Below are 26,362 nucleotides of genomic sequence, written 5' to 3' on the forward strand. Positions count from 1 at the left end.
CATTTCATGGAGACAAGACAACTTTATTTTTTGCATCAGTTCGAGATGACCGCTTATAACTTTCAACGACCTATTTATTAATACGTGATTAAAAGAACATGCACAACACCTCTGTGCTTCCCTGTAGAACATTCAGGTGATGAGGAGTTTTTCTGCTTCTCTGATTTTCTCTTTGTGGGGGGTAGGATGATATAAATTTGCTGACTGAAGGGTCAAGCTGTAATTGGGACAACCATAATTGTGCATTACATTGATGGCAAACAAAGACTTTATTAAACAAAATATCAAATGGAAGAACATGGCATTTGGGGAGAATCCTTTTAATTACACAAATTACACATTTGAATATTGGTCTTTGAGTCCTTAGGAGAGAGTGACTGGTAGAGGGAGGGTCTGCGGTGATGTGTGCCTTCCTGTCTTGATTCCTGATCGTCTGCAGCCTCTGGTACCATCCAGAGGCTTCTCTGGAAGGCTTGTAGCAGAGGCCTAACAAGCTTCATAAGCAGCAACCACCGAAGACCCCAGAAGTCCTTGCGGGAATTCCTTCAAGTCAAAGACACCGCCTGCCTTCCAACAAAGTAGAGGCATTTTATTCCCCCCCAGTCTGGTCTTTGGTGAGTCAGACGCTCCAGTCTCTGGCTAATTGGTATTTCCAGTGACAGCCAGGGCAAAGCCCACAGACCACTGCAGAAACATCCAGTCCTGGCGTCTGAGCCTTATGTTGGAGGAAGAGGAGAGGTGGAACAGGAAGGGATGGTGGGTGGAGAGTTTGGGCTTGTGGTACAATCCTTCTGCTCTGGTTCAGAGCTAATCGAAAGGAAATTCCATGTCTTTTATTCACAAGTATTTACAGAAAACTGCAGCAATTACACTGCAGTTAAAATCAAGTCTAGTAGGAAAGCTGGTACTCAAAAATAGAATCCTGTGGAAGTTGATTGAGGTGACCACTCAAAGGACAGTTTCTGAAAATGAGACAAAAAAATTAAAATAATTATTTTTTCCTTAAAGAAAAAAAGAAAGCTCCCATCATATCTATCTCCTGAGGCTCAACATAATCTCTTTCTAGAATCCAGATGTTCTGCCATCTACACTATTCTTCTTAGGAAACTCAACTATTCACTGAGCTTTTTGGGAGAGAGGAGGTGTCAGATTATTTTTGTTTTCCCAGCAGATCACATAAGAGATTGGCTCCATAAAAGACTGTAAAATTTTTCCAGCAGCCATGACTTCCAGTTATCAAGCCAGGCTACAGTGTCAATACCACCTAGCAGCCATTGATGGGAATGTCATACAACCTGAAATAAGTTATGTCTTACTAGAACATTTCTATCCTAGAGGAAATGGACATCCTTATATGAACTCACATTCTATTGTCACTCCACTGCCATACCTGTCCCTTACTGCCAACACGATTCCCTTCATGGCCTGAAAATTTAATACATGCTTAAAATTTAACCTATAATTGTATAAAGACAAGTGAAGGTTTATATTCTTCCTCTTTCTTTTACTGTTGTATTTCTTTCAAAAATATCTTCATAGGTAACTTACTTTAAGAGCTTGGGTCAAATGCAGCATTTGTGAAAACTCCATATGTTCCTAGGTCGCTAAAAAAAGAAACACAAGGATGATCTGTCACATGATGCTTAATTCTTGACCACAGTCCAGCACAGAGTATTCTCCAGAGACCATGGATTACCACATCCCACCCCTGGAATTCTGCTTTAAAAGGAAGAGAAAAATAAATGCCAAAGTGATGAGATCCCACTTAACAGCTCTGGGTAATTTGCAGTGCATTTTACACCATGTTGTTATTGTTACTACTTTAGGTACTGAATACCCGCTCCGCCCGCTCAGGGGCTGCAGCTTCTTCCTGATGAGAGGAAATCCTTACAGAGTTCCCAGCCTTGATATTTGGTCATCTGGCAATAGTTTTCAGAAAATGGTAGTACTGCCCCCTAGAGGCTTTTAAAATTTTTCGTAATGATCAAGAGTTCTAACCGCATTGAGTGGGTAGGAGCCAGGGGTGCTGGACATCCTGAGAGGCATGGACACCAAGGGATTGTCCTACACCCCACACAACTCTAGAATATCTACTCAATATTCATGCAGGTGAAAAATCTCTGAGCTTGGCACTTAACTGCTTAGATATAAATATTAAATATTTGTTTGCATCTTTAAAAATGCAATTGCCATATGAATTGAGGGAAGATTAGAACCAATTTTACAACTCTTCACCAGAGTCATTTATTATGAAAAACCAGGTTGGTGTTGGCACCACCTCTGATGCCGTTTGAGTCGCTAATGCCATATTCTAGCCGTAGGCCTTTATGGCCGTTGCCTTCAGATTCCCTCCAAAGGTGAAGCCTCTGCCAGCTCTGCTGATGTTGCATCCCAGGCTTAGCATGTCATTTCTGTTGGAAATCACTTTCTCTTTTATTTCTCCCTTATGTTATAATTGAGGCATTCATTGATTTTTTAAAAACATGTGCAGTTAGGATATATTGTCTGTATATTTTACCTCACAATAGTAAAGGGGGCATTGCAAAAGATTTGTTGCAAAAAGGGGGTGTTGTGTGTAATCATTCTGACATATTGTTGTAAATTAAAAAGTCAAACTAGAAAAATGTACTCAATCATAAAACATTTCCATCTTACCTTTGAGCAGTCAAGGGACTTTTCCCATCATCTGAAATAAGCAAGAAGACACAAATGATTGGTTTAAAAGAAAAAAAAAATGAGATGAAGGATAAAGGTCATCATTTCTGTGACAGCAATTATTGGGGAAAGTCGGTGACTCATTTTTCAGATGGCTCATTATAAGGGGTGTATTGGGAACAGTCTGCCCCTGAGACGGAGGACCTGTTTTAGGCTAAAATAAACAGTTGACAATACTTAACTCCAGAGTCCTCTCACCTTCCTCCTCTTCTCTTTCAGTAAAAACTTCCCCTCATGTCTGGTCCCTGACTTCAGCCTCTTGACTATTTTTGGTTGTTGTTGTTGTTGTTGAGATCATCGGTTCTCAAAACCCATTTCTTTGGCACTTGAGGCTCCTATCATGGCATCGTGTGTCACACTCTCCCAGCCATCAGCTGGGCAAGCTGATAGCACAAACAAATCCATAGCAACATAACAGTGGATGTCTTCCCTCCTGGTAATATGCAATCAGGGGCCTCCAGTCTTAATCCAAACAATGGACTCTGATAGTGGAAACTTTAAAACATACCTATCCCATAGGTAGATAAAAGGGGAAAAACATCTTATGGCTAAATAAGTTTAGAAAACATTAGGTCAAATGGCAATGAACAAGTATATTTATTAGAGGGTATTACTGAACTTTCAAGGTGATAATGAACGTGCATTTTGATTCTGCGGGAGAGGGAGACATAGTATGCAGAATTTTCCTGTTATTTCGTCATCAAATCCTAGGAAGTTTGAAATCATATCAGGACAGGTCAAGGGAAAACTCCCCATCCCCAGCAAGTGAATTTATTTATTATTAAAGATATTGGAGGATTAATGGCTGCTGGTCTCTCTCCATGGTTCAAAGGGTGTCCTAGATAGGTCTCAAAACTAAAGAAAATGCAGGAATAGTGATTCTTACATAATTCTGGAGATGAGGATCCAGGTCTTAGGAGCCCTTGCCTCTGCCTTCTGGATTTGGCTAAGTGAGCACAAATATTGCGTGGAGGGACTGGTTGTAGTTCTGGTGTTTAGGCAGAGTGCTACTCTTTGTCTATTGTCCTAGTCATCCACTCACAGGAGAGTATATGAAGACACTTTAGAAAAACAGCCTCAATGCAATGGTGGCTTTGTGAATCAAGAAAGCCTAAGAGTAGGGAGCAAGGTCTGCCCCTGAGCCGTCAAGAATAGGTGTTGAAACTCCTGAGTTCCATGAGCACTCTGTTAGGGACTTTTAACATAGTCACATTCAGTTACCTGGATTTGAACATTCCTGACCCCTCTGATGCCCCCAGTTACTTTCCCTGAGGAATGATGAAGCAGAACTCCATTAGCTTATAAAAAAAGTTTTCCAAACTTATAGACAGGCTAAGTGTCTGGGGCAGATAGAAAGAGGATGTTTTAACCCTTAAAGGATGGTTCCCTTCTTTTATTCCTAGACCAGAGTTCTTTTTGGATGAACAGTTTGATAAATACAGTTTCCCTCATAGAGGGTCTTCCATTTTGGTCATTTCCCTGCTTAAATCCTGCATTAGTGCCACAAGTTTTCATAGGAACGTGTGTATCTCTTAGCTTATCATACCAAGTCATTAACAAAGCAGTAGCTCCTTACACCTCTAGCTTCCTTTTTCATTTCCTTCACAAGCCTTTCTTGGTTTAGATGCACTAAGATGCTCAGCATAGCACTTTTCCAGCTGTTTCACCCTTTCAGGGCTCTTCGCAGGCCATTCTTTCTGCTGGAACTCTATTTCTATCTTTTTGCCTTAGAAAAATCCCTCTTATTCTTCCAAGCTTAAAAGAGACTTTTCTGACCTGTCAGTCTGGTTGGGGCACCTCTATTTTTTGTTCCAGTAACACTTGGGTTGTATTTTTGTCCTAAAACACTTACTACACTTCAGTATTAGCACTGACTTCACCTATCTATCTCGCCCACTGGATTATACATTCTTTAATATCAGGGACCATCATGCTGGGTCCTACCTAACACCCGTTCATCAGTAAATGACTGTTGCAAGAAAGAATGAGTGAAGGAGGGAAGCAAAACATTTTTCCAATTGGTTTTGGTGACACTAAGGTTACCTAGACCAGAGGCCCCCAAATGCCAGTGTGCAAACTGGCCTCATCGGAATTTTGGGGAGAGGCTTTCGAAAAATTTAGATTTCCAGGCCCATCTCCAGATCTCCCTATGTGAGGATCTGTATTTTTATAAAGGTAATTCCGACGGGCTGTCAGTTATCAAGATCACTTATCTTGGCCTTGTTTTCTTTTAACGCAAATGTTCTCAAGCATGGAAACTGTGGTTTCACTGCCCCATCTCAAATCACATGAAAGAAGAAAATAAAGAGAACGCTCTTTCCTATTTACCTTTTTGTTTGAAACGCTTTCTTAGCAGAACCAGGAGTGTCCCACCCATCACCAAACCTATTGCAGAAGCCACTGCTCCACCCATGTAAGTCAGGGCTTCCTGGATTGTCAGCGGCCCTGCTGCAAAACAAACACACATATGCAAGACATGAGAAGTGTATTGTACAGAAGACCCTCATTCTCCCAGAAGGGGCCAAGAGCTCTAAGATGTGCGATCAAGTAGGATCATAAAAGGTCCTGGTGGTGCTCACAACACGGCGTGCGAGATCTGGAATCCATAAAACCACTGCAGCAGACTGGGAAGCAGGGCCTGAGTTTTTATTCCACTGCTTAAATATCAAATGCAATTTCCAAGGAGTCAGGGTAAGGGCCCAATAAAAGGAATTAAACAATTAAATGGTAAACACGAGAAATGGAAGTTTGGGTAAATAATATAAACTGTGGGTAATTTTCTTGGGGGGGGGCAATCAAAGATTCAGTTAGGTATCAAAAAGTAGTCATGACAAGCTGCTAGAGAAAAAAATAAAAATGGGAGGGGGATGAAATAAACCTTACAAACAGATGGAACTTAAGGAAGACTTATGGTATTTTTGGAGGTGAATGTAAACAAAGGTCTTCTGAGATAACAAATTCGGAATCCAAGTGAAAGAATCTCCAGTTTGAAGTATTTTGAAACTTCGATGTGTATTACGTGCAGTTCATAAAGAATTGAAAGGATTCATTTCACAAATCTGAGCTCTGAAAAAGGAGTGGTGAGTCTACACAGAGTCGCTGAGTTTAATTCCCGCTGCTCTGTAGAAGGCAAGGAGACTGCTTGATTCATTGTGAAACATCTACTAAATGCAGGGGAAACCCAGTGATGGAAAGTGAGACCACTGCTAGTAATCTACAGAGAAGAAACTCTGGTTTTATTATTTTCCGTATCAAAGTGATTTCCTCATCTATATGAAAAATATACCTTGGCAGTTTGGCATGGTAGCTGACCACTGGCCACTCTCTTGGCATGCTGTACTTGCTGAGCCATTGAGTAACTGACCATCTGGACAATGGAAGCTGCAAGTTGATTCATAGCTGAAATTTCCCCAGGGGTTGGAGCAGTTCATTGCTACTGGCTCAATAGCGTGCAGCTTAGAGCATTTGACAGCTGCAGAAAAAAAGAAGGCAGGAAAAACAGGCATAGAGAATGAAGATAAAAGAAATTCTGGTTTCATTTGTAACCTGGTTAGCATTGCCAGTAGATGAGGTAGAGTATAATAGATCAGAAAGGAGACGAGCCACTTCTGACACTCGCACTAGCTCTTCCCACATCACACATACTAAGATATGCACTCAGAGAATGATAGCAAAGAACTAGGATGGGCACATAACAGCATTCAATAAATACCTGCTAATGGATTGCTCAATCTTACCCAGAAAAATGCTACTTACAAAATCTTGCTTCTCAAAAATATCATTTTGAATGTTATTACCACCATTGGCAATTACCTGGCACGTCAGCATGTGTTTATTAAAATACATAATAACTGTTCAACATAGTTGGCCTCTGAAAGTAGGAAAGAAGTTAGAGACTGCCACCCTCTTTAAGCTATTTTTCAGAGGACTTCAGCTTATTCTCCCTACTTTGTGGATAGGAAACTAAAGCTCAAGAGATTAAATATAACTCAAGCATTATTGAGCAATAGTGACATTTACAAAGCACTGTGCTATGCTTCAAGGGGAATATAGAGATGGAAGAGACGTAGTGCTTTATGCATAAGAAGATGGCTCTTCAAGAGGTATCAGCCATGGCTTATCTTTTTATTTATTCCAATTATGAAAATGTCAATGTTTAAACTGTCACGTAATCAATAGAATTGCAACTTGTATTTCACAATTCATATAGGTGGTTTCACGTTTAGCTTATTTATTGTTCTAACACATTTTGGTCATTTACAAATGTTTCCTCCTTTAGGTCTTTGAGTGCCAAGGCATTAGCTTGTGACAGGGGACAAGTGATATGCCTGCCGCACATTATGTCTAGTTGGGATTGCTGTGAATTTCATGGAGAAGTTGCCACTTGAAGTGGTTGTGGGGTTTAGATGGGATTTCAACAGGTAGGTCCAATGACTGGCTTGAGTGCTGGCTGGAAGAGACTATCAGATCTACTTGTTCTTTTTCACATTACCTCTGCACGCTGGAGCTACTGCTGTCCATTGTCCTGAAGGCCTGCATCTGACAGCACTGTCTCCTGTGAGCGTGAATCCAGCTTTGCATCCAAAGTAACAAGTGGTATTCAAACCAAAGGTTCCCAGATGGTGCCTACAGGACATTGTTCCCTGCTCTGGAGTGATGAGAGCTGGGCATCGCACCTCTGGAGTAGGAACTGATTTCTCACCTGTCGTGAGAAAATGTTTCAATTTAGAGAGCTCCCAATTAAAAGGAGCAGAACAGAATTAAGATTAGCACGGCATAACTGCCGTCTGCTCCTTTCATACTAAGGGTAACTCTAGCAATAGCTCCTTAAGGAAGTTAAGGAAAACTATTTATCTCAGGTGTGGAAAACCAGATGAGAAAAATTATTTAAAAGGGTCATTGGAGAGATGATTCTTCTGGCCAGAAGAAGAAACTGGGGGCTCAACATTACCGATATTAAGAAAAAAACAAACGGGATCAACAAAACAAAAAACCTTGAGGAGTTGGTGCAGAAATATAAGAAATTCAGGAGAAAGTGAAATACGCATAGGCCAATTGCCTGTCCATTGCTGCTTTATTGGGAGATAGGATTGTCCTCTGGCCAAAGGTCAGCATGAAATGTAGGCATGAATGATGCCACTGGCTTTGTCACCAAATTGCCATGTGGCAGAAAGATGATGGTTGACATCTCTGCACCTCTGTTCCTTGTACTCCTCCTGGCAATGAGACAATGGAGGCCATTCAAGAAACTCAATAAAGCTCTTTGAGAAAAAGGATCCAAAATTATGAAAGAAAGTGTCTGCTTAAGAATCAATATATCTTTTATTCACAAATATTTTTAGAAATCCTTTCAGTCCTTATAATTTTTTAATCCAAAGGCTGTGTTTCCTAGACTTCAAGAAATAACCCATTTCTTAACAAGAAGTAGAGCTTTCACAATAATAATAGTATAATGTGTACTTGTCACATAGTAGGAACTTATATAAGTGTTTGTTATTTTTGTTGAAGAAATTTCTAGAAGAAGAGCTATCTCAGTGAGTGTATACTATTTTACCTTCGCAGGTTGGTGGAAGTGCTGTCCATCTTCCAGAAGCTGTGCATTCAACATTGTTGGGCCCTTCCAGCCTGAAGCCCTTGTTACAGGAGAAATGGCAGGTGGAGCCAACATTGAATTCTCCATGAGTGTCAGAACAATCCAAGCTTCCCCACTCTGGGGCAAATAATTCTGGGCACTTGATGGCTAGAGGATCAAATCAAGAATTTCACAATCTTCAAGTTTATTCAGAAGCTGTGTTCTGGATCAAATTAATTCATTCACGTATTCAACAAATATTTATTGAGCACCTACTATGTCAGGTGTTTTGCTAGGCAGCAGGCATTCCACAACAACTATGGCAGGTCCTTTACTACAGAGGGCAGGGGAGGGACGGTGGGCTTGCAGAGAGGAGTATAGGTAGAAGTCACAGAAATGAAGAAATCAAGTAGTAGAGCAGTCATGCCCAAGAACTCACGATTTCATCCTCTTCTCTCTACACCTTCTTCTTCAGAGACTTCATTGCCTCCCCTGGCTCTCACTGTCCTATCCATATGGGTGCAGTCCAGGACTTCACTTCTGCCCTTCCTCCTGCTGGAAACTACTTCCTCTTAGATATCCTGCTGTATCCTCAAATTCAACACATCTAAAACTGCAATAATCATCTTCTGTCCTAAACTATTTCCTCCATTTGGATCCCCAAGCTGTCCTTTTTATACCACAGTTCCACAGCACAGGAAAGCTCAAAACTTCCTGGTCAAGCCAGATTAGTCCCTGGGCATTTCCTGAACTGATCGTCCTGGTTCTTGGCTCCCACGGCCATGAATTTCTATTTTTTTTTAAAGATTTTATTTTTTCCTTTTTCTCCCCAAAGACCCCCAGTACATAGTTGTATATTCTTGGTTGTGGGTCCTTCTAGTTGTAACATGTGGGACACCGCCTCAGTGTGGCTTGATGAGCAGTGCCATGTCCGTGCCCAGGATTCGAACCAACGAAACACTGGGCCACCTGCAGCGGAGCGCACAGGCCCAACCACTCTGCCATGGGGCCAGCCCCCATGAATTTCTATTTTAACTGACTAACATACCACCCATCCGCTAGGATCCAACCGAACACAGCTTCTCCAAAGCCTCTGCTGATCACTGGAGCCTGAAGCCTTCCTCTCTGAATGCATCAGCTTTTTGTTTAAACTCATGCTGTCATATCACATGTCATATTTTTCCTCTTTTACTAGATGGAAAGCTCTGAAGACCCAAGAACCATAAATCTTTGTGTCCCACAGTTCACACTGCAGGATCTCGAGACGGGGTACTCAACAAGCATTTGTCAAGTAGATGAGTAAATGAATTTTTAATTCACTAACCATTTCCCTGAAAAATTGTTCTTATAAATCATTGCACTTACATATTTCTCTTAGCTTCATGTCTGTCTCTCCATTAAATTCTCTGACGTAAAACTATTATTAATCAACAAATATTGGGTTATTGACAAACTGAGTGACTATTCTTTCTCTAAATTCAAGGCCATCTGAAAGTAATGTCTTGGTTAGGTAAGGCTCATTTTGCTCAGCTATGTTGCGTTTTTAAAAAACTTCTTGAAATCCTACCTAATGCCTCATGGACGAGTCATGTATTGGCTTTTACACACTGGCCCACATTTTTTCAGTGACAGGCTATTCACCAAAGGATTGTGGATCCTTATTGCATGAATCCATTCAAACAGCCAAAGTAACATACTGAATTTTAGTTTAGTACTCTCAAATTTTCAAGTAATGAATAAATCCGTGTCTGGAAGATCAATTCCATTTATCAAACATTTATTAAATATATCTATTGGTATAAGTCATAGAGATTATGTAATCTGTGAACATTTTCACTAGAATAACTTTTTCATATCTCCCAGGACTTTGTATTTAAGCCCCCCAAAATGCATAATGTCAACTGCATGAGAGCAGGGACCTTGTCAGCTCTTCAGCACTGTATCTCAGGGAATAGGGTCTGGCACATAGTAGGGGTTCTAAAAATATTTGTCAAGTGAACAAATAAGTTAGTGAGCAAGTTTAATTTGGATGCATTCTAACAAGTGTTTTTACCTGGTCTGAAAAGAAACAAGAGGAGTTACTATTTTAAAAAATGAATTCAAGCGGCTGGCCTGATGGTGCAGCGGTTAAGTTTGCACATTCTGCTTCGGCATCCTGGGGTTCACCGATTCAGATCCTGGGTGCAGACCTATGCCCTGCTTGTCAAGCCATGCTGTGGCAGGCATCTCATGTATGAAGTAGAGGAAGATGGGCACAGATGTTAGCTGAGGGCCAGTCTTCCTCAGCAAAAAAGAGGAGGATTGGTGGCAGATGTTAGCTCAGGGCTAATCTTAAAAAAAAAAAAAAAGGATTCAAGTGACCCCTAACATACAAGGAGAATTACTACAGCATTAGGTCCACCTGGGAGATGTGGCCTTGGTCCCAATTTTGTCAGTCTTACTCTGTCAAGATTATAGATAGAGCCTTTTGTATCCACCGAAGCCTCTGAACTGTCATATGTAAAAATTGACCTTGTCCAATCAAAGGCCTCTAAATAAGTTTAAGGAGTTGCCTTTGAATCCTGTAAGGAAGCATGTCTTCCTGTCTGAGGGGCAGCCTTGATGAGGCACACAGAGGCCTACCCCCGATCTGGCACGTGGTAGGCTCTCAGCAAACATGGGCTGAATTAAATTTGTGGAGTTACCAAGGAAGCTGTTGGAGTGGAGGGGCCTAGTGCAGATGTAGATGAAGAGATTTTTACCAAAGAGAGGCCTCTGTGGCCTCCTTTAAAAAGGAGTCATATCCATGAGCCTACCATAAAACCTTACCTAAGACTGGGTAATTGCAAGAAGGACAGAAGACAGATAAGCATTGCTTTTATCACAGGCTTAATGCTCTGTTTTCGTGGACTTCCAAGGCAGTGCTGTCTTCACTGATTTTTTTGTAATCCATGAAGTAAGTCATGATTACATGTGAATTCATGGATTATTAGGTTCACTGGCACTCTATCATCAACTTACAACATACTGGTTTATGTTATTTCAAATAGATTTAGTAAATTCTTCTCTGTTTCTTTGTATCGTGTATTTTTACTTGAGTTGGATATCGTTCTGTCAAGAATTTTTTTAGAAACAGTATAAATAAATTTAACTGACTTGGTTGTTCCCAACTCAAACTTTAAACATAAAGACTAGGAACCCCCGTGGAGTCAGAGAAATGTTGGAGGAGTGGAGACAAAAAAATAGAGGCGTGAGCCAGGCCAGAGCTTAGAGGGCACCAACCTGCTCTATTTCAGGCCTTGCGAGCAGGAACAGGACAGGAGAGCAGAGCCAGCACAGAGACACAGAACCAGGACCCTCCCCACCCCACCACGGTGAGGCTGGTCATTAGGACTCGGGTCCAGCAGCAAGCCTGGTCTCCAGAGGGACAATGACAAAGTGATTGAGACAGCAGCAGCCTGCGTCAGGATAGCAGCCCAGCATGGGGACATGCGGGACACAGCAACGAGATACAAGCAATTCAGTGCCGCTTAGGTTCAGGGAAAGGAGAGCCCAAGTCCAGAGGACCAGGGCCTGGTGCTCTAACTAAAAAGGAAATACCTCAAAAAATGAACTCTCCCATTGCACTCTGAAGCAGGAGACTGAGCTCTCCATCTGCCACCCGGCCCCTGCCGACGTGGTGGCCCCGCGCCCCTCTGATAGAGCTTCGGACTCTGCCAAACACTACACAAAACTCAGGGTTCTGGTTTAACCCTCTTGCTGAAGAGTTAAAAATTCATGGACTCAGGCATATGGGAAAGAAGAGGAACTATTTGCCTAAATCTAGGGAATAAATTTGGAGAATGAGGTAGAAACACAGGTACAAAGCCCAGAGCTCAAGATGAGGCTCAGACAAGGTTGACGATTCTGAGGCCCGCAGTTCGCTAAAGGGGCTGCCCCGTGGTTGGGGTTGGTTCTAGATGCTGGGGGGCTGGGCCCACAGGGTGGGGGGGTAAACGCCTCCTCTCATGGAGGAAAGGGAGCTGGCAAGAAAAGAGGGGCTTCAGAGATTACAGATTTAACAACGATGTTGGTTCCACACATGATTTAAAACTTTAGTAAGACCATTCTTAGGGATTTTTTAATTCTTTAGCCTTAAAACACATTGTGGGAAAACAGAGCTCATGATAAAGGTCATGGGAAGAACGAATGAGTGGGTGAAAAATAAGTGATGAAGTGCAAGCCCTAATGCTGTCACCATCAGTGTTCTAGATCCCTTGCGTGGCTTGTACTTTATCTTTCTGACAGCAGATGGCAGCATTTTATGTTCTTTAACCTAGAAAATTCTTGACCAGGGAAGAGACCTCAAAGATGATCTTGTCCACTCCTCCTCTTTTGGAATCGAGAAAACTGAAGCCCAAGGGTGTGACATGACCTTCTAAATGGCACGTGACTTCGGGGAAGGGCAATACAGGTCTTTGGCTATTAATCCAGTGCTCATTCCACAAAAAGGAATAAATAAGATTTTAGTTTTTTTCATATAAACTAACAGATTTCTGTCAACATATTCTCTCATCTGATCACCAGGCACTGTCATTTCTGAAGTTTATTTCAGCAGTTATAGCTGCAAGCTGGGCGGTGGAAAAGCGTGAATTGACTGCTGGCTGACTCGGGATTTAGAAACCCGCCACTGGGAGGCAGTGTGGTGTAGTGGTTAAACACACTAGCCCTGTAATCAGGCTAGACCTGGATTTGAATCCTACCTCCACACTTCCTAGCTATTCAACCTTCACCAGCTATTTATCCTCTCCAAGCCTCTGTTTCTCCATCTTTAAAACGGGGATAATAATAATCATGTTAAAGATTGCTGTGTGGATTGAATGTGATAATGCCTATGAAATAGCTGGTACTTATTACACAAGCAATCAATATTAGCTATTATTACTGGTCTCATTGTTAGTGAGTACACTGAGCAATAAATTTGATCAATGTGTCTTTTGAAAGTAAACATGCGCTATGAATTAATTAATCTGGTAAACTTCCGTTTTAGAGCACACTATATGTTGGTACTGTGTCAGCCGGATGTTTTGGGGAATCAAAGACAGGTGAGAGCTGGCCCCTGCTTGCAGGATCCACTAGTTCGCCATCAACAGGGCTTGTGCTTGAGTAAATTTAACCAGTAAATGATAAGCTTCAATTCAACAGATATTTGTCACACACCCACTTTTACTCTGTCTAGTTGCTGTAAGGGATACAAAGATGAAGGAGCTCCTCAGGGAGCTCATAATCCACAAAGATGTGGAGGGAGGAGAGAAGGACCCAAATAGTTAGACTGGGAGATCCTCGAGGGGCTGCGATGAAATCACAAAAGCTCAGTGTCTGGGGCTTACTAGTGCTCAATGAAGGTCAATATAGAAATGAGTGAATGAAGAGTGTAGTAGAAAAATGCTTTATAAAGAAGTAAAAGTCCCAGTGACATTGCTGAGCTTCATCACTTACTAACAGCGTGAATTTCGACGAGTTACTTAATCTCCCTGAGCCTCTGTCCCCCTGCTCTAAGAAGAAGATACCGCCTTTCCTCATTATTTCAGCATTGTGGTGGACATCGAATGCCATGGTGACACAAAAACACTCTACAAAACTGTGAAATTTTAACTAAAGTTACTTTTATAAGAATATTCACAGAAAGAGAGAGAAAAGTTTTTGGTCCCCATTACCATGCTTTGTGGAGAGTATGTTTCTTTTAGCTTAAGAACAGCTTTACGTGAATCCCTGGCGATTCTCCATGCTGTAGTGTTACCTGAGAAGCCAAGAGAAAGGACAGACAGGGCATCCTACCTTCACACATTGGTGGGGAACCTGTCCAGTGTCCAGATGGAGTGCAATCCAATCTTTCTGGTCCAGATAAAGAGAATCCCTCATCACAGGTGAATTGGCATGTGGACTTATAACTGGAATCTCCAAGAGGTCGGACACAGGTCATTGTTCCATTCCGAGGGCTTGGCAGAGGTGTGCAGGTAATGGCTGTCAGGGGCATGGCAGAGGGGGAGAGAAGAGACTGTTTTAGAACACAGCAACCTGAAATCAGCATGTGTGTGTGCACGCGTGTGCATACGTGTGTGTGTGTGTGTCGGGGGAGCGTGGTCCTCAATACCCAAGGGCAGCATTTGGTTAGAAAAGATCGAATTTCATGGTGCTCTATCACCGGTTAGAGGTCATGGACGTGTAAACTAGAAGCAGCGCACGGTTGATTGGCGTCCTGAAACCCTCCTCACAAAGGGCCGTAGATGTGGTCTTAAAGGGAGCTGGTGCTTTGTTAGGGAAGAGCGTGATGCAGCTCATTTCAGCTGCCCCTGAACACGAGTAGGAGTGGCTGCTTCCTTGACACCTTCTTCAGAAACAGACCTGATGACCTTGCCAGAAAACAATGACGAATGATTGGAAATAGAAAAACGGAGTAAAATACTTTCTCTCCCTCCAAAAATTTCCTTTCCCCAACCAAGTGGTGGAAAGAATCTGGTCCAAATCCTGGCTCTGTTACTCATTGGAATGTATCTCTGGACAATAAGCTTTCTGAACCTCAGTTGCTGCATCTATGAAATGGGAAAAATAATAATCCTTGCCTTGCAGGGATCCTCAAAAATAGTACAAAATAGTAAGTTAAATAAATCATATATAAAAATTACATCTAAAAATATATTTAAGAAGTCATGGACACAAAGTAGGCACATAATGTTATTAGCCATCTGCAAATTCTCTTCCTACCAGTCTCATCCTACGGTGGCCAGCCCCAAATGACTCTGCTGTTCACTTACAAAAAAAGTGAATGCCTCTTTGAGATCTTAAACATGTAGAGTTTGAGGGGCTAGGGGACTTGTTTGGGTTGGATATCATGCTCTGTGACTTTTGGCAAGTCATTTAACCTCTCTGAACTTTGATACGTTCACCTTTAAAATGTGGAGAACAGCATTACTTAGCTCCCAGGAGTTTTACAAGGATCAAAAGGGAAAACATTCTGTATGCAGATGTTAATAACTGTCAAAGTGTTCCTCTGTCAATTAATGAAACAATAAAGCCTGGAATAAACATGCTGGCATTAAAAACTGAAGACTGACAGAATGCACGGTTTAGGGTGTTTGGCCTGATTGACCAGCGTATGGCTTTAGACCAGAGACCGCGGCAGTATGGCTGAACCTGGGGCCATTCTTCAGCCACTGACTTGAACTGCTTGAGGTTTCGAGAGCATTTTCTATGCTGTTCACTTCCTTTTATCCCTTCCCCTCTCTAGCTACCTTCCTCCCAATCTGATAAAGTTGTCCAATGACCTAATTATTTTCTACCCCATGAAAACTCCTTCTGAATTCAGTGTGTGTGTGTGTGTGTGTGTGTGTGTGTGTGTGTGTGTGTGTGGTGGGGGAGGGGAGAGGAGACAAGTGGAGAAGCCTATAAACTGGAAGGACAGGTTGGGAGGGTCTTGATGCCATGGCATCCATTCCCAGCTCTTTTGTGCCTTGCCTTCAGAGAGCCGGGTGGGCGTACAGGGGTGGGGGAGCAGTGAGAAGGGAAATCGTCTGATAACACTTTCTCAGAAGTATTACAACAGCTAGTGGATTGCACGCCTCGTGCCTTCCTGCCCAGCCCACGTGTGGGTATTTCACTTGATTCTCACCCAGGAGCAAGAGGAGAAAGTTCAGTCAGAGTAAACAACTAAAAGCAGAAGGGAACTGGGAGGTCACAGGAAGCCTTGTGAGTGTCATCCTCCTTGCTGTGAAACACCCAAGGGCAGGACAGTTCACGGCAAAGAACTGTAATCCGTGCCCTGCACAGCCCAGGATCATCCAGAAGAGTCCTGATCACTGTGATGCCTTCCTCAGGGACTCCTAGCTCTTCCCCAAAGCTGTGTGCACTTTGTCATCTCCCCAGCTTCAGTGAGCCAGGAGGACTGCTGAGGGGGCAAGGTCACAAGTGTCACCCTCGTCTCTCCAGACCCAGCTCAGAAAGTGTACCCAACCCCAGCTCCAGGGGCTTGCCATACTCTCTGGTGGCTGGGGCTGAAGGACATCCAATTCTGCTGAGTTCATTCATTCATTCATTTATTGTTGACATAATTTAACAGGGGTGTGTGTGCTTTTGTGTGACCTGAATAACAAGTGGTTTCCTCTTCATTAAAAACACGCTTCTGCCTGCTTTCACTCAGAGGTTGAAAGTTTGTAAAAAGTGAAAGGCAAAGGCAAAGACTGCAGAATTAACTAGTATTTTACTTCTTTAATTTTATTATTAAAATCATATATGCATCACAGGGGCCGGCCCGGTGGTGCAGCAGTTAAGTTCACACGTTCGGCTTAGGGCCCGGGGTTTGCTGGGTCGGATCCCACATGTGGACCTATGCACCGCTCAGCAAGCCATGCTGTGGCAGCACCCCACATATAAAGTAGAGGAAGATGGGCATGGAGGTTAGCTCAGGGCCAGTCTTCCTCAACAAAAAGAGGAGAATTGGCAGCAGATGTTAGCTCAGGGCTAATCTTCCTCAAAAAACAAAAATTGTATATGCATCATAAAAATGCTATTTGTATGGAGGGAAAAGTGGATGGGGGAAAAATATTGGAAGACTTCACAGAAGAATGCTAAGTGCTTATTTTAGGGTGGGGGTATTTAAGAGGATTTTTTGTTGTTGTTTATTTTCTTATTTTTAGGGAGATTTTATAAATAAAAATCCTGCTTTTTAAAAGCAGTATTTGCCATAAATATAACTAAAGAATTGGATACATTGAGTAGAAAAAGGAATAGGGAGTATAAAAAGCATGCATCTGTCCTTCAATTCCCAAACATGGGGATTATAACCAGTTGTATTTCAAACAATATTGACCGAGCCCACGGGCTTTGTTTTATATCAAGTACCATGCAGACATACATGCTCATGCTGACTATGCATGTCTCTTTTTTCTGAGAATCCTGTAACCTGCTGTTTATAGATCCATTCTTCCTCTTCTCATCACTCTTCACTTTATCCTAAGGATATTTCTCCGATCTTACACACATCTTAGAGGATGTTTGCAGCCGGGCACCTGTAAATTCTGCCCCTCCCACTCCACTCATATACCTATGGATTGCCCCCCATCCCACCATTATACATATTCCATGATTCCTAGGAGGAAAGTGCCGGGTTAGCCCTGCGACAACCATCCTGAAGCTTTCTTTCATTCTGGCCATCTTCCCAGCTACTATTTTGAGCCAAGTGAGAACAGTTCACCTGGTTGATGATAGGATACCGAGGTCCTGGCAAATGTCCTGGGGATGAGTGGGCAGGGGCCATTCCCTATCTCTATGGCCAATATCCTGTCACTAAGCCCTAAAGGCATCTGCATTTGGGATCCCTGGGTTATGAATAAAACTGGTTATTAATTTTCCAGTCCATTTCAAGTTTCTGGCCCCTAGACAGTTACCACCTCTAAAATGCAGCCTTTTAAAATACAGCTTACAACTATTTCCAAAACGCTGGAGAGAATAATTCTTACCTCGGCATTCCGGAAGAGGGGCGCTCCAGTGCCCAGTATCCAAGCATTGCAGCTCGTGCTCCCCCACCAGGAGGAAGCCCTCGTCACAGGTGAGGCTGCAGGTTGACTGGTACCTGAAGGCACCAAAAGGGTGGGAGCAGTTCACGTGGGCCTTGTTTGGAGCTAGATCCTGGCACTGCAAAGCTGAGGGGAGAGGAGGTGAGGAGGTAAGGAATTGAGGGAACAGTAATGCTTGCATGCTCATTGATTTCAACTCCTTTATCCTTTCCAGTGCACAGAACAGGGATTTCTGAATTGGGCATGTTTAACCCGGAAGATGAGAAAAGTGTCATTTAATCACAAGGGCACCTGAAGGAGTTTATGAGGATTATGCTGAGCCGTTGTTAAGCATTTTGGCAATACGTAGCAATAATTTTTAAAATATACTTTTGGATCCAAGAATCTGTGCTAAGTATGCAGTCGAGATGCATAACAAAAAATCAATTCAGAGATTTTTTTTATCAAGACAATATTTATAAGAGCAAAATATTGAAAACAAACATAAATGCCACTAATCAGAGGCTGAAAATAAATTATGATGGATCCATGAAAGGAATATTAGAAGCCACTAAAAATTATATATTTCACCTTGAAAAGATGTGAGAGGTGTCTCAGTGGATGATGTTAAGTGAAAAGGCAGAATAAAAATTATATATACACCATGATCTCAATCATCTAAAATAGATGGACGTGTACAGAGAGAATACATGCATTCGAAATGTAAGTCTTTTCTCATCTTTAAAATGGGAACAGTAATTGTAACCACCTCATGGAGCTAAAGTTCTCAGTAAATATTATCACTCTTATTACTAGTTGTAGCAGCAGCAGCAGTAATAGACAGTAGTAATATCATCAAAGCTACGCATCAGATGCAGACCCTGCCTGTCAGGGGGGAAAATGCTAGGAAGACCTATCGAGGGAGTTATTGAGACCACATCTCTGGATGCTAAAGAGAGCATCCAAGCCTCTTTTAGATGATTAGAGCTTTACCTCCAGGAGACAAGAATGGCTCCAGTGATCTCTTCGGATCCCTCCCTTTTATGCATGTCAAGGGGCTCTTTGTGTCTTTGTCTCTCAGGCATCCGCGGCACATCCCGTTATCTCACTAAGCCATGCCATCATGGTGCTTGGTCATCTGTGCCTCCACTGCCTCATTTTTTTTTTGTTTTTCTTTTTTTTAATTGTGGTAAAATATACATCACATAAAATTTACCATTTACCACTTAACCATTTTTAAGTGTACAGGTCGAAGTTATTAAGTACATTCAGATTGTCGTGCAACCATCACCACCATCCACCTCCAGAACATTTTTCATCATCTCAAACTGAAACTCCATATCCATTAAATGGCAACTACTCATTCCTCCTCCTCTGCCCCTGGCAACCACCATTTTACTTTCTATCTCTATGACTCTGACTACTCTATGTACCTCATATAAGTGGAATCATACAGTATTTGTCTTTTTGTGACCGGCATCTTTCACTTAGCCTAATGTCCTTGAGGTTTATCCATGCTGTAGCATATGTCAGAATTTCCTTCCTATTTAAGGCTGAATAATATTCCATTGTATGTGTATGCCTCATTTTGCTTATCCATTCATTTGTTGATGGACACTTGAGTTGCTTCCACATTTTAACTATTGTAAATAATGCTGCTATCAACACGAGTGTACAAATCTCTCTTTGTATCCAGGGGATTGCCTATAAATTGCCCAGAGATCTCAGTAAATGGCAGCATGAAATACCAATATTTCACTTCTGGGACATGACTTCTGTGGGGGTATCCCTTATAAAAAAAATAATCCTAAAGCCCTCCCTAGGTCTTAGTTCTCCCATAAAAGCAAAATATTAAAAATATGAGCTACTGAAAGAGGATCATTTTATAAAATCAGATGACAGACATATGATTAATAAGGTAAAGTTATTACTGTTATTTTCCCTACATTTGTAAGCTCATAGCAGTTTTAAGCTTGCTTTTACACACATTATTTCACAGCCTCTAGAGAGGCAGGGGGGTAAGGCAGATAACAGTACACCGATTTTACAGAAGACACTGAGCCTCAGAGAGACCAAAAACTTGATGCCAGGAAATGACGGAACTAGAGTTGATGCCATGTCCATTACTCTTCCACTGTCCCATGCTGTTCCTGATGCATCATTTCTTCCTCCCAACCCCCATCTCCTTCATACCAATATATCCCACCCTGTACACGTCCATCATTGCAACCCTCACCTTTAGTTACAGTATGCCGTGATAAATGTGTTGTGCTTAAGACTGGCTTTGCTCACCATTTCATCCCTGGTGCCCAGCACAAAGGACCTGGCACATAGTAGGTTCTTAGTGAGTATCTGAATAATAAATGAATGACAGAGCTAAATGTAGATGCTGAGGCTTTAATAAGCTGAGAGACACAGAAGGAAATTTATGACATCACAGTACCTTGACAGACCGGAGCTGGCGCTGTCCACTGTCCCAATTCAGCACACTGAACTACATCAGCTCCTCTCAGCACGAAACCCTCAGCACAATGGAAGCTACAGGTGGTGTTGTACTGAAATGCCATCAAGGATGGGGAGCAATCCATGCTTCCATGGACAGGACTCTCCAGTGGCTCACACGCAATGGCTAAATGGAAGAAGTTATCATCTGAAACTGAGTAATGGAAGGGCTCAGTTCTTTCTCAGAAGAGCCTGTTGAGAGATACTACATCTTTCATACCCACATTGTCAGTATGTTCAGAACCCTTAATCCTCCAGTTTTCAAAAGTGAAACTTCCTAGAACCCCTTCCCATGCCCCTCTTTGCCTGGCTCACTCACCTGCCCTTCAAGTCTCAGCTTAGACTTCACTTTCCTTAAGAAGCTTTCCCTGCCCACCCCAACTCGAGGGTAGGAACTCCTCCAATGTGCTCCCACAGCCCCTGTTCTTGTGCTAAGTGTGTGTTCACGCATTATTGTAATTCTTCCCCTTAGACCACGGTCCCCTGGAGGCGGGGGGCAGTCATTCCTAGTGGTACTCAGAGTCGGGCAGTGTTTGGTATGTCGAAGGTCCTCTCGAAACATTTATTGCCATTGTTTGTAGAATTGGATCTGGAAAGAGTAGATACAGTACGGGCTGGACATTTAAGGAAAAAGCTGGAATAGTGTAGCTTACTGTTGACACTCTATTAGTATGCTTGTAAAGTAATGCCAAGTGGGCTCTGCTGGTGGAACACAGGATGTCATTCTAATCAGACTTCAGTTGCCAAGTGAGTGCAGCCCAAAGTGAGTTCCTGAGCACAATTAAGCGTCAAGCAACCTCAGTTCTGATAAAGACTGGTTTCCTCAGGCTCTTTCTTGGCAAAGCATTTCATCTCCAGGCTGTTCCTGGAGTTTTTCAGAGTGCAAAGACCAACATACACCCTGGCCTTAGACCTCTGGTTTTTATAGAATTGGGGCATTTAAGAACCAAAGATCCTCTAATGCTTCTCTCTTACTTTCCAGATGAGAACAGTGAGGTTCAGAGATTTTGAGTAACTTCCCCAAGGTCTCAGCTAGACAGTAGCAGAACTTGGCTTGTAATCTAGGTCTCCTGGGAATTCACTAATCCAACCTTCAATTTCCTGCTACCCTGTTCTGCCTTTCTGTTTTATAAGCCGAAGGTATGAAGCAATTTCACAGAATTCAGTTTTGTGGTATTGTGTAACATGATGCCTAGGATTGCATCACGGACTCTTTTTCAATGCAGTGTCCCTTTGCTTCTTCATCAAAGGCCATCTCCAAAGGCTACGATGTGGAATCTCTCTTTATCCTAATAGCCACTGTTCTGACTGTCTGAAGTATAGGACATTGTCCCCCGCTTGTATATGGCAGTGAGACAGGAAGGGAAAAAAAAGAGGCAGAAACTAAGGTTGATTGAGTGCCCAGCTCTAATGCTACATATTTAAACATGCTATTTAATTGTATACTTTTTATGTACTTGGTGCTCACAGAAGCACCTTCTAATTCTCAGCTCATTTCATGGATGAGAAAACCACGCCTCCTGAAGGGTGAAGCACCTGCTCCAGGTCAAGCCTTGAGGAGGTCATCCTGACATTAACGGCCCTTGATCTTCCCACCGTGCATGGACTTTCCACCAGGACTCTCTCCTGGGTGGACTGGGGGCTGCTAAAGGCAAATCTTACCCTCACAGGCTGGCAAGGGTCCAGTCCACTGGCCAGGGCCAGTACAGTTTAGTGTGTCCCAGCCCCTCACTCGATAACCAGCTTCGCACTCAAATTTGCAGCTGGAACCATATGCAAAGGCAGCAAGGGGATGAACACAGTCCATGGTTCCTTGGCTGGGGGCTTCCAGGCGCTGACACTGCACAGCTGGAAAGAACAACCAGGGACACAGAGAAAGGTACTGAGGAAGGAGAAAAGCCATGCCCACAGTTGGAGAGCAATGGTGGAACTGCCTATGGAGCTAGGCATCCAGGCACCTAGGGTCAGGAGACCCTAGTGATGTTTGTCCAGACGGGGAGCATAGTCTTCAGGGTGACCCAAAGCTCTTAAAAACACAGACTCCTCCAAGGTTTTTCTAAGGTCCCCTGCTCCCTTTAGCTCTATAAACCTGTCCCGGTAGGCTTTCTAGCGTCTACTTTCAGGTGTACATGCCACTCTTTCCCTGCTTGTGTGAAACTGATCAATCAGGTTATTCTGAAGCTGGTTGAGGGCTCCGAGTTTTGAGGAAGGGGGAATTTTTAAATTTAGTTTGTGGTAAAATCAACCTCCTGTTTTTCTAGAGCCCACCACTCTTCTTCTATCCCAGATGTACCCATCTAGCTGAGGGGTAGGTAGAAGAAGAATTAAGTGGTGGCAATTCTTCTTATGGAGAAGCTGGCCAGTTTCATCTCTAGTCCCAGGAAGGACTAGGTGCAGTGGACATTATACATACCCACTGCCTGAAACTCACCTTTACACACTGGGGCTGAGGCTGTCCACACCCCCGAGGCTGTGCACTGCACCACGTCTGGCCCGACTAATGCAAATCCCTCTTCACAGCTGAAGCTGCAGCTGGACGGGAGCTGGAATGCTTTTGCAGCATGCACACAGGTCATGTTTCCTCGCTCAGGAGTCTTCAAGGGTGGGCACTGGACAGCTGAAAACAACCAGAGAGCAGTGGCATGAGTCCTTGGATTACGTCAGTAGCTTGGAAGCCTTAGGATTCCACAGCAGCTATCTATACCTTCCCCAAGTGACTGGCAAGATGATGAACTTGGTGGGTTAAATGGTCCTTTCAGTAGCTGTTTAGAAAGATCCAAGCACTCTTAGTTTTCATGTACTTTTTGAAGAAGCAAGGTAAAATGATCAAATTTATAACACCCAACCCCTAAGTCCTCATTACTGTGCTCTGTTCACTTCACAATTAACAAAGGGAGAGGGGTCCCTCTGTAATGCTTTTGCCTGAGAATCAAGAATTAAACTGACTACCTCACTCTACAGACACAAAATATCACGAAAATCAAAATTAGTGTTACTTTGGTTGAGGGCTAATATATTAACCAGAATTTCCCAGCTACTGTAGACCCTTGTTATTTCTGATGTTTTTTAATAGAGAAAGCTCATTTTCCCCTCTAAAATTCTAGTCGTCAGTGAGGATGGAAAGAATAGGGTCTACATACCTACACACTGCGGAGGGTAATTTGTCCACATTCCAGAAGCCAAACATTCCAGCTTGCTGGGTCCATTCAATTTGAACCCTTCGGGACAGCGGAAGCTGCACTCTGAGTTGAAAGAGAAGTTTCCCAGAGGGTGGCTGCAGTTCATGAGCACGTGCTGAGGGAGGTCAAATTCTCCACACTCCGTGACTGCAGGGACAAAAGACTGGTTTTTTCACTGCAGGCTTAGAGACAATGTCAGGTTTGCTGAAAGCTGCAGCTATTTGTATAATCCTCTTAACCCCATCATTTTAGGCTCCTAATACAACCTGAGCATCTTTACTTGGTGCCTTTGTATTGGCTCCATCTTGGGAAATAATTCTTCCTTCACTGATTTTTATTTCAGATGAGTAAAATTAGCCTTTGTTTTGCTTCTTTTACATTTCCCTTTTGCCTTTTCAGATTTTATGAGCAAATGTTCTTTCTAAGAATAAAATGTTTTACTCAGAGTGTGTGTCTAAGGAAAATTTGAGTGGGGCAGAGAGACAGATGATAGAGAGGGCCCAGGACTAGCCTTTGCTCACCAGGGAGTCCCGTGCGTGATTTGCTTCCTGGCATCACCTCTAGCACAAGACCAATGAGCACAATAATATCAACAAAATAGTGGCCTCACCGTATTCACATTCTGGTCCATAGAATCCGGGGTAGCAAGAACAGGTGTAGCTCCCAATGGTCTCGATGCACTCTCCTTGCTTGCTACATGATGTGTCCTGACAGGAGGCTGCATGGGTACAGAAGGGTCAGAATCATGGGCACTCCCAGAGGTGGAAAGAAAAGCTGGATTCTTGTTCCAAGCCATAGACTCAGCCACTTTTGGGTGAGACTGAGCTACTAGACAACAGAAAACCACAGTGTCCTCTGGACAGCTAGCCTGTTCCCCGTGATGGGCATTGTAGGAACCTGCTGGAGCGTTGCAAGGCTTCCATATCAGGCTGCACTTAGTGTTTCCTAAGGAGGAATTGCTATGTGTCGACACAGAGGGACAAATGGAGCCACCGTAGATGTGTAGACAGAGAAAATACTCCATGTGGTACAAAATAGGTTGTGGCTTTTTAACCAAGATATTTATAGAGTTGTATTATCACAGAAGCCCCTATGATGGTATTACAGCATGGAGGTTAAGAACCAGATGTGGGGGGTCACGCTGAAGTGATCAGAATCCTGGTTCTGCTGCCTACTAGTTTGTGACCTCAGGCAAGTTACTTCTCTGAGCCCAACTTACCCAACATTAGGGCCAAAACCCTTCCACCTTTCATTCATTTCAAATCTATGCCCAATACCATACGGTAAAGGAACAGAGGAGGCAAATGAGATGCTTTAGACATGCATGTGGTAAAGGACAAACAACCTTGTGAGGAGATGTTTCACAGGTCTAAACGTGCCAGGCTAAGAGGGTGCAGAGCATGACCCTCACTCAGGCTGCACCACTTTGGTGACGGAACAGAAAAGGGTCAAGGTTTCTTTCTTGCAAGATACTCTTTGAAGGTATATCCACTATGCACTTTGTGGAGGGTTAATATTAAAATCAATACACTGAAAGCACTGAGTATTGATGTTTTTATTTTATTTTACTTTTGCTTGAGGAAGATTGTCCCTGAGCTAACATCTGTGGCAATTTTCCTCTATTTTGTATGTGGGGCACTGCCACAGCATGGCCTGATGAATGGAGTGTAGGTCTGTGCCTGGGACCTGAACACCTGAACCCTGGGCTACTGAAGTGGGGTGCGTGAACTTAGCTACTACACTACAGGGCCAGCCCCAATGTTTTTATTGATGAGGTCACAGCTAAGGGCAAGGTTAGTGGCTAGATTGTTTGCTGGCAGTGCTTCCTCTGTACTAAGCCCTGGACACACATTGGTCCACTTTGGCATCTATTACAGAAGGAAATCCATATGTCACACAGAGAGTTGTACTAATGAGCTCTATGTCCCCCCTCAACTGTGAGATGCTATAATTCTGTAAGCCATGCAAAAGGTTCTACAGGAGGAAGTTCCATGGCAGCCCTGAGTTTGGTGAAGCTGCCCTGAGGCAGTGGGAGGGGTTCCAAGAAAGAGAAGTTGCAGGAGGCAGCAGTAGCTGGTAGATAGAAGTTTGGTCCTCATCTTCCATCCTATTCACCTTGCCCTCTAAACTTGACCCCAGTGGTACCTTATAGTATCAACATCTGCCTGCTCTATGCTCTTGGAGCATACAAATTTGGTTCTGATTGTAGCTTCCTCAGGATCTCAGAACTCTAGAAATGGAAAAACAGCTAATGTTCTGTATTCAACTCCATTTCAGGGCTTCAGGCAGTTTAGTAACTTTTTATTCCTTTGGATCTCCAGGAAAGAACATAATGATGATTTAATGAATAAATATTCTTTTGATAGCCTGTTCTGAGGTCTAACAAATCCTGACAAGTAGAGAATTATTCCAACTTAATGTCTTGTTGCAGTATACATATCTATTTCTCATCTATCTCCCACAGAAAATCGATAATTCCCTCTACCCTTTCCATCTTGGATGGCAAAATCAATGAGAGTGGCTGTGTTAGTGGAGATGGGAGCCAACTGCATTCAGGCGAAATTGTACCAATTAGTGATGTCTGCTGCCATTGTTGCAGATTAGAGGAGTGGCATCATTCACGCCAGCAATTCTCAATCTCGTTTCTGTCTTGTAATGTTTTGCAAGCTTTATTGGGGAAGACCGTCTTGCAGAAACGTGTGTTGAAGGTTGGGTGGGGAGGGGAAGCAGTGGCGTGCTGGAACATCTCATGACAGCCGAGACGATCTGATAGGGACAGTTCTAGGATGCAGTGCCCAGGAAGGATGGGCAGCCTGCCAGGAGAGCAGTAGGATGAGCTAATATTCTGCTAATGTCCCTCTTGGTCTGGGAAGAACAAGTCGTTA

General features: G+C 43.0%; 1 protein-coding gene across 11 annotated transcripts in view; it reads right to left on the bottom strand.

The window, feature by feature from the left end:
- Positions 1-250: 250 nt before the first annotated feature.
- Positions 251-26,362, bottom strand: part of SELP (selectin P) — a 46,615-nt gene continuing 20,503 nt past the window's right edge. For 2 of the 11 annotated variants that reach the window (XM_023640199.2, NM_001081792.2), the window contains 14 exon segments: positions 24,088-24,195; positions 23,439-23,624; positions 22,730-22,915; positions 21,961-22,146; positions 20,240-20,425; positions 17,761-17,943; positions 14,084-14,269; positions 8,270-8,455; positions 7,208-7,417; positions 6,002-6,187; positions 5,044-5,163; positions 2,656-2,686; positions 1,549-1,604; positions 251-962 (listed from right to left, as the gene is read on the bottom strand). In XM_023640199.2, coding sequence (XP_023495967.2) covers positions 1,550-1,604; positions 2,656-2,686; positions 5,044-5,163; positions 6,002-6,187; positions 7,208-7,417; positions 8,270-8,455; positions 14,084-14,269; positions 17,761-17,943; positions 20,240-20,425; positions 21,961-22,146; positions 22,730-22,915; positions 23,439-23,624; positions 24,088-24,195 — 2,009 coding nt within the window. In that variant the 3' untranslated portion in view covers positions 251-962; position 1,549. 11 annotated transcript variants of the gene reach the window in all.

Source organism: Equus caballus, chromosome 5 (genome assembly GCF_041296265.1).
Source record: "Equus caballus isolate H_3958 breed thoroughbred chromosome 5, TB-T2T, whole genome shotgun sequence".
Lineage (NCBI taxonomy): Eukaryota > Metazoa > Chordata > Mammalia > Perissodactyla > Equidae > Equus > Equus caballus.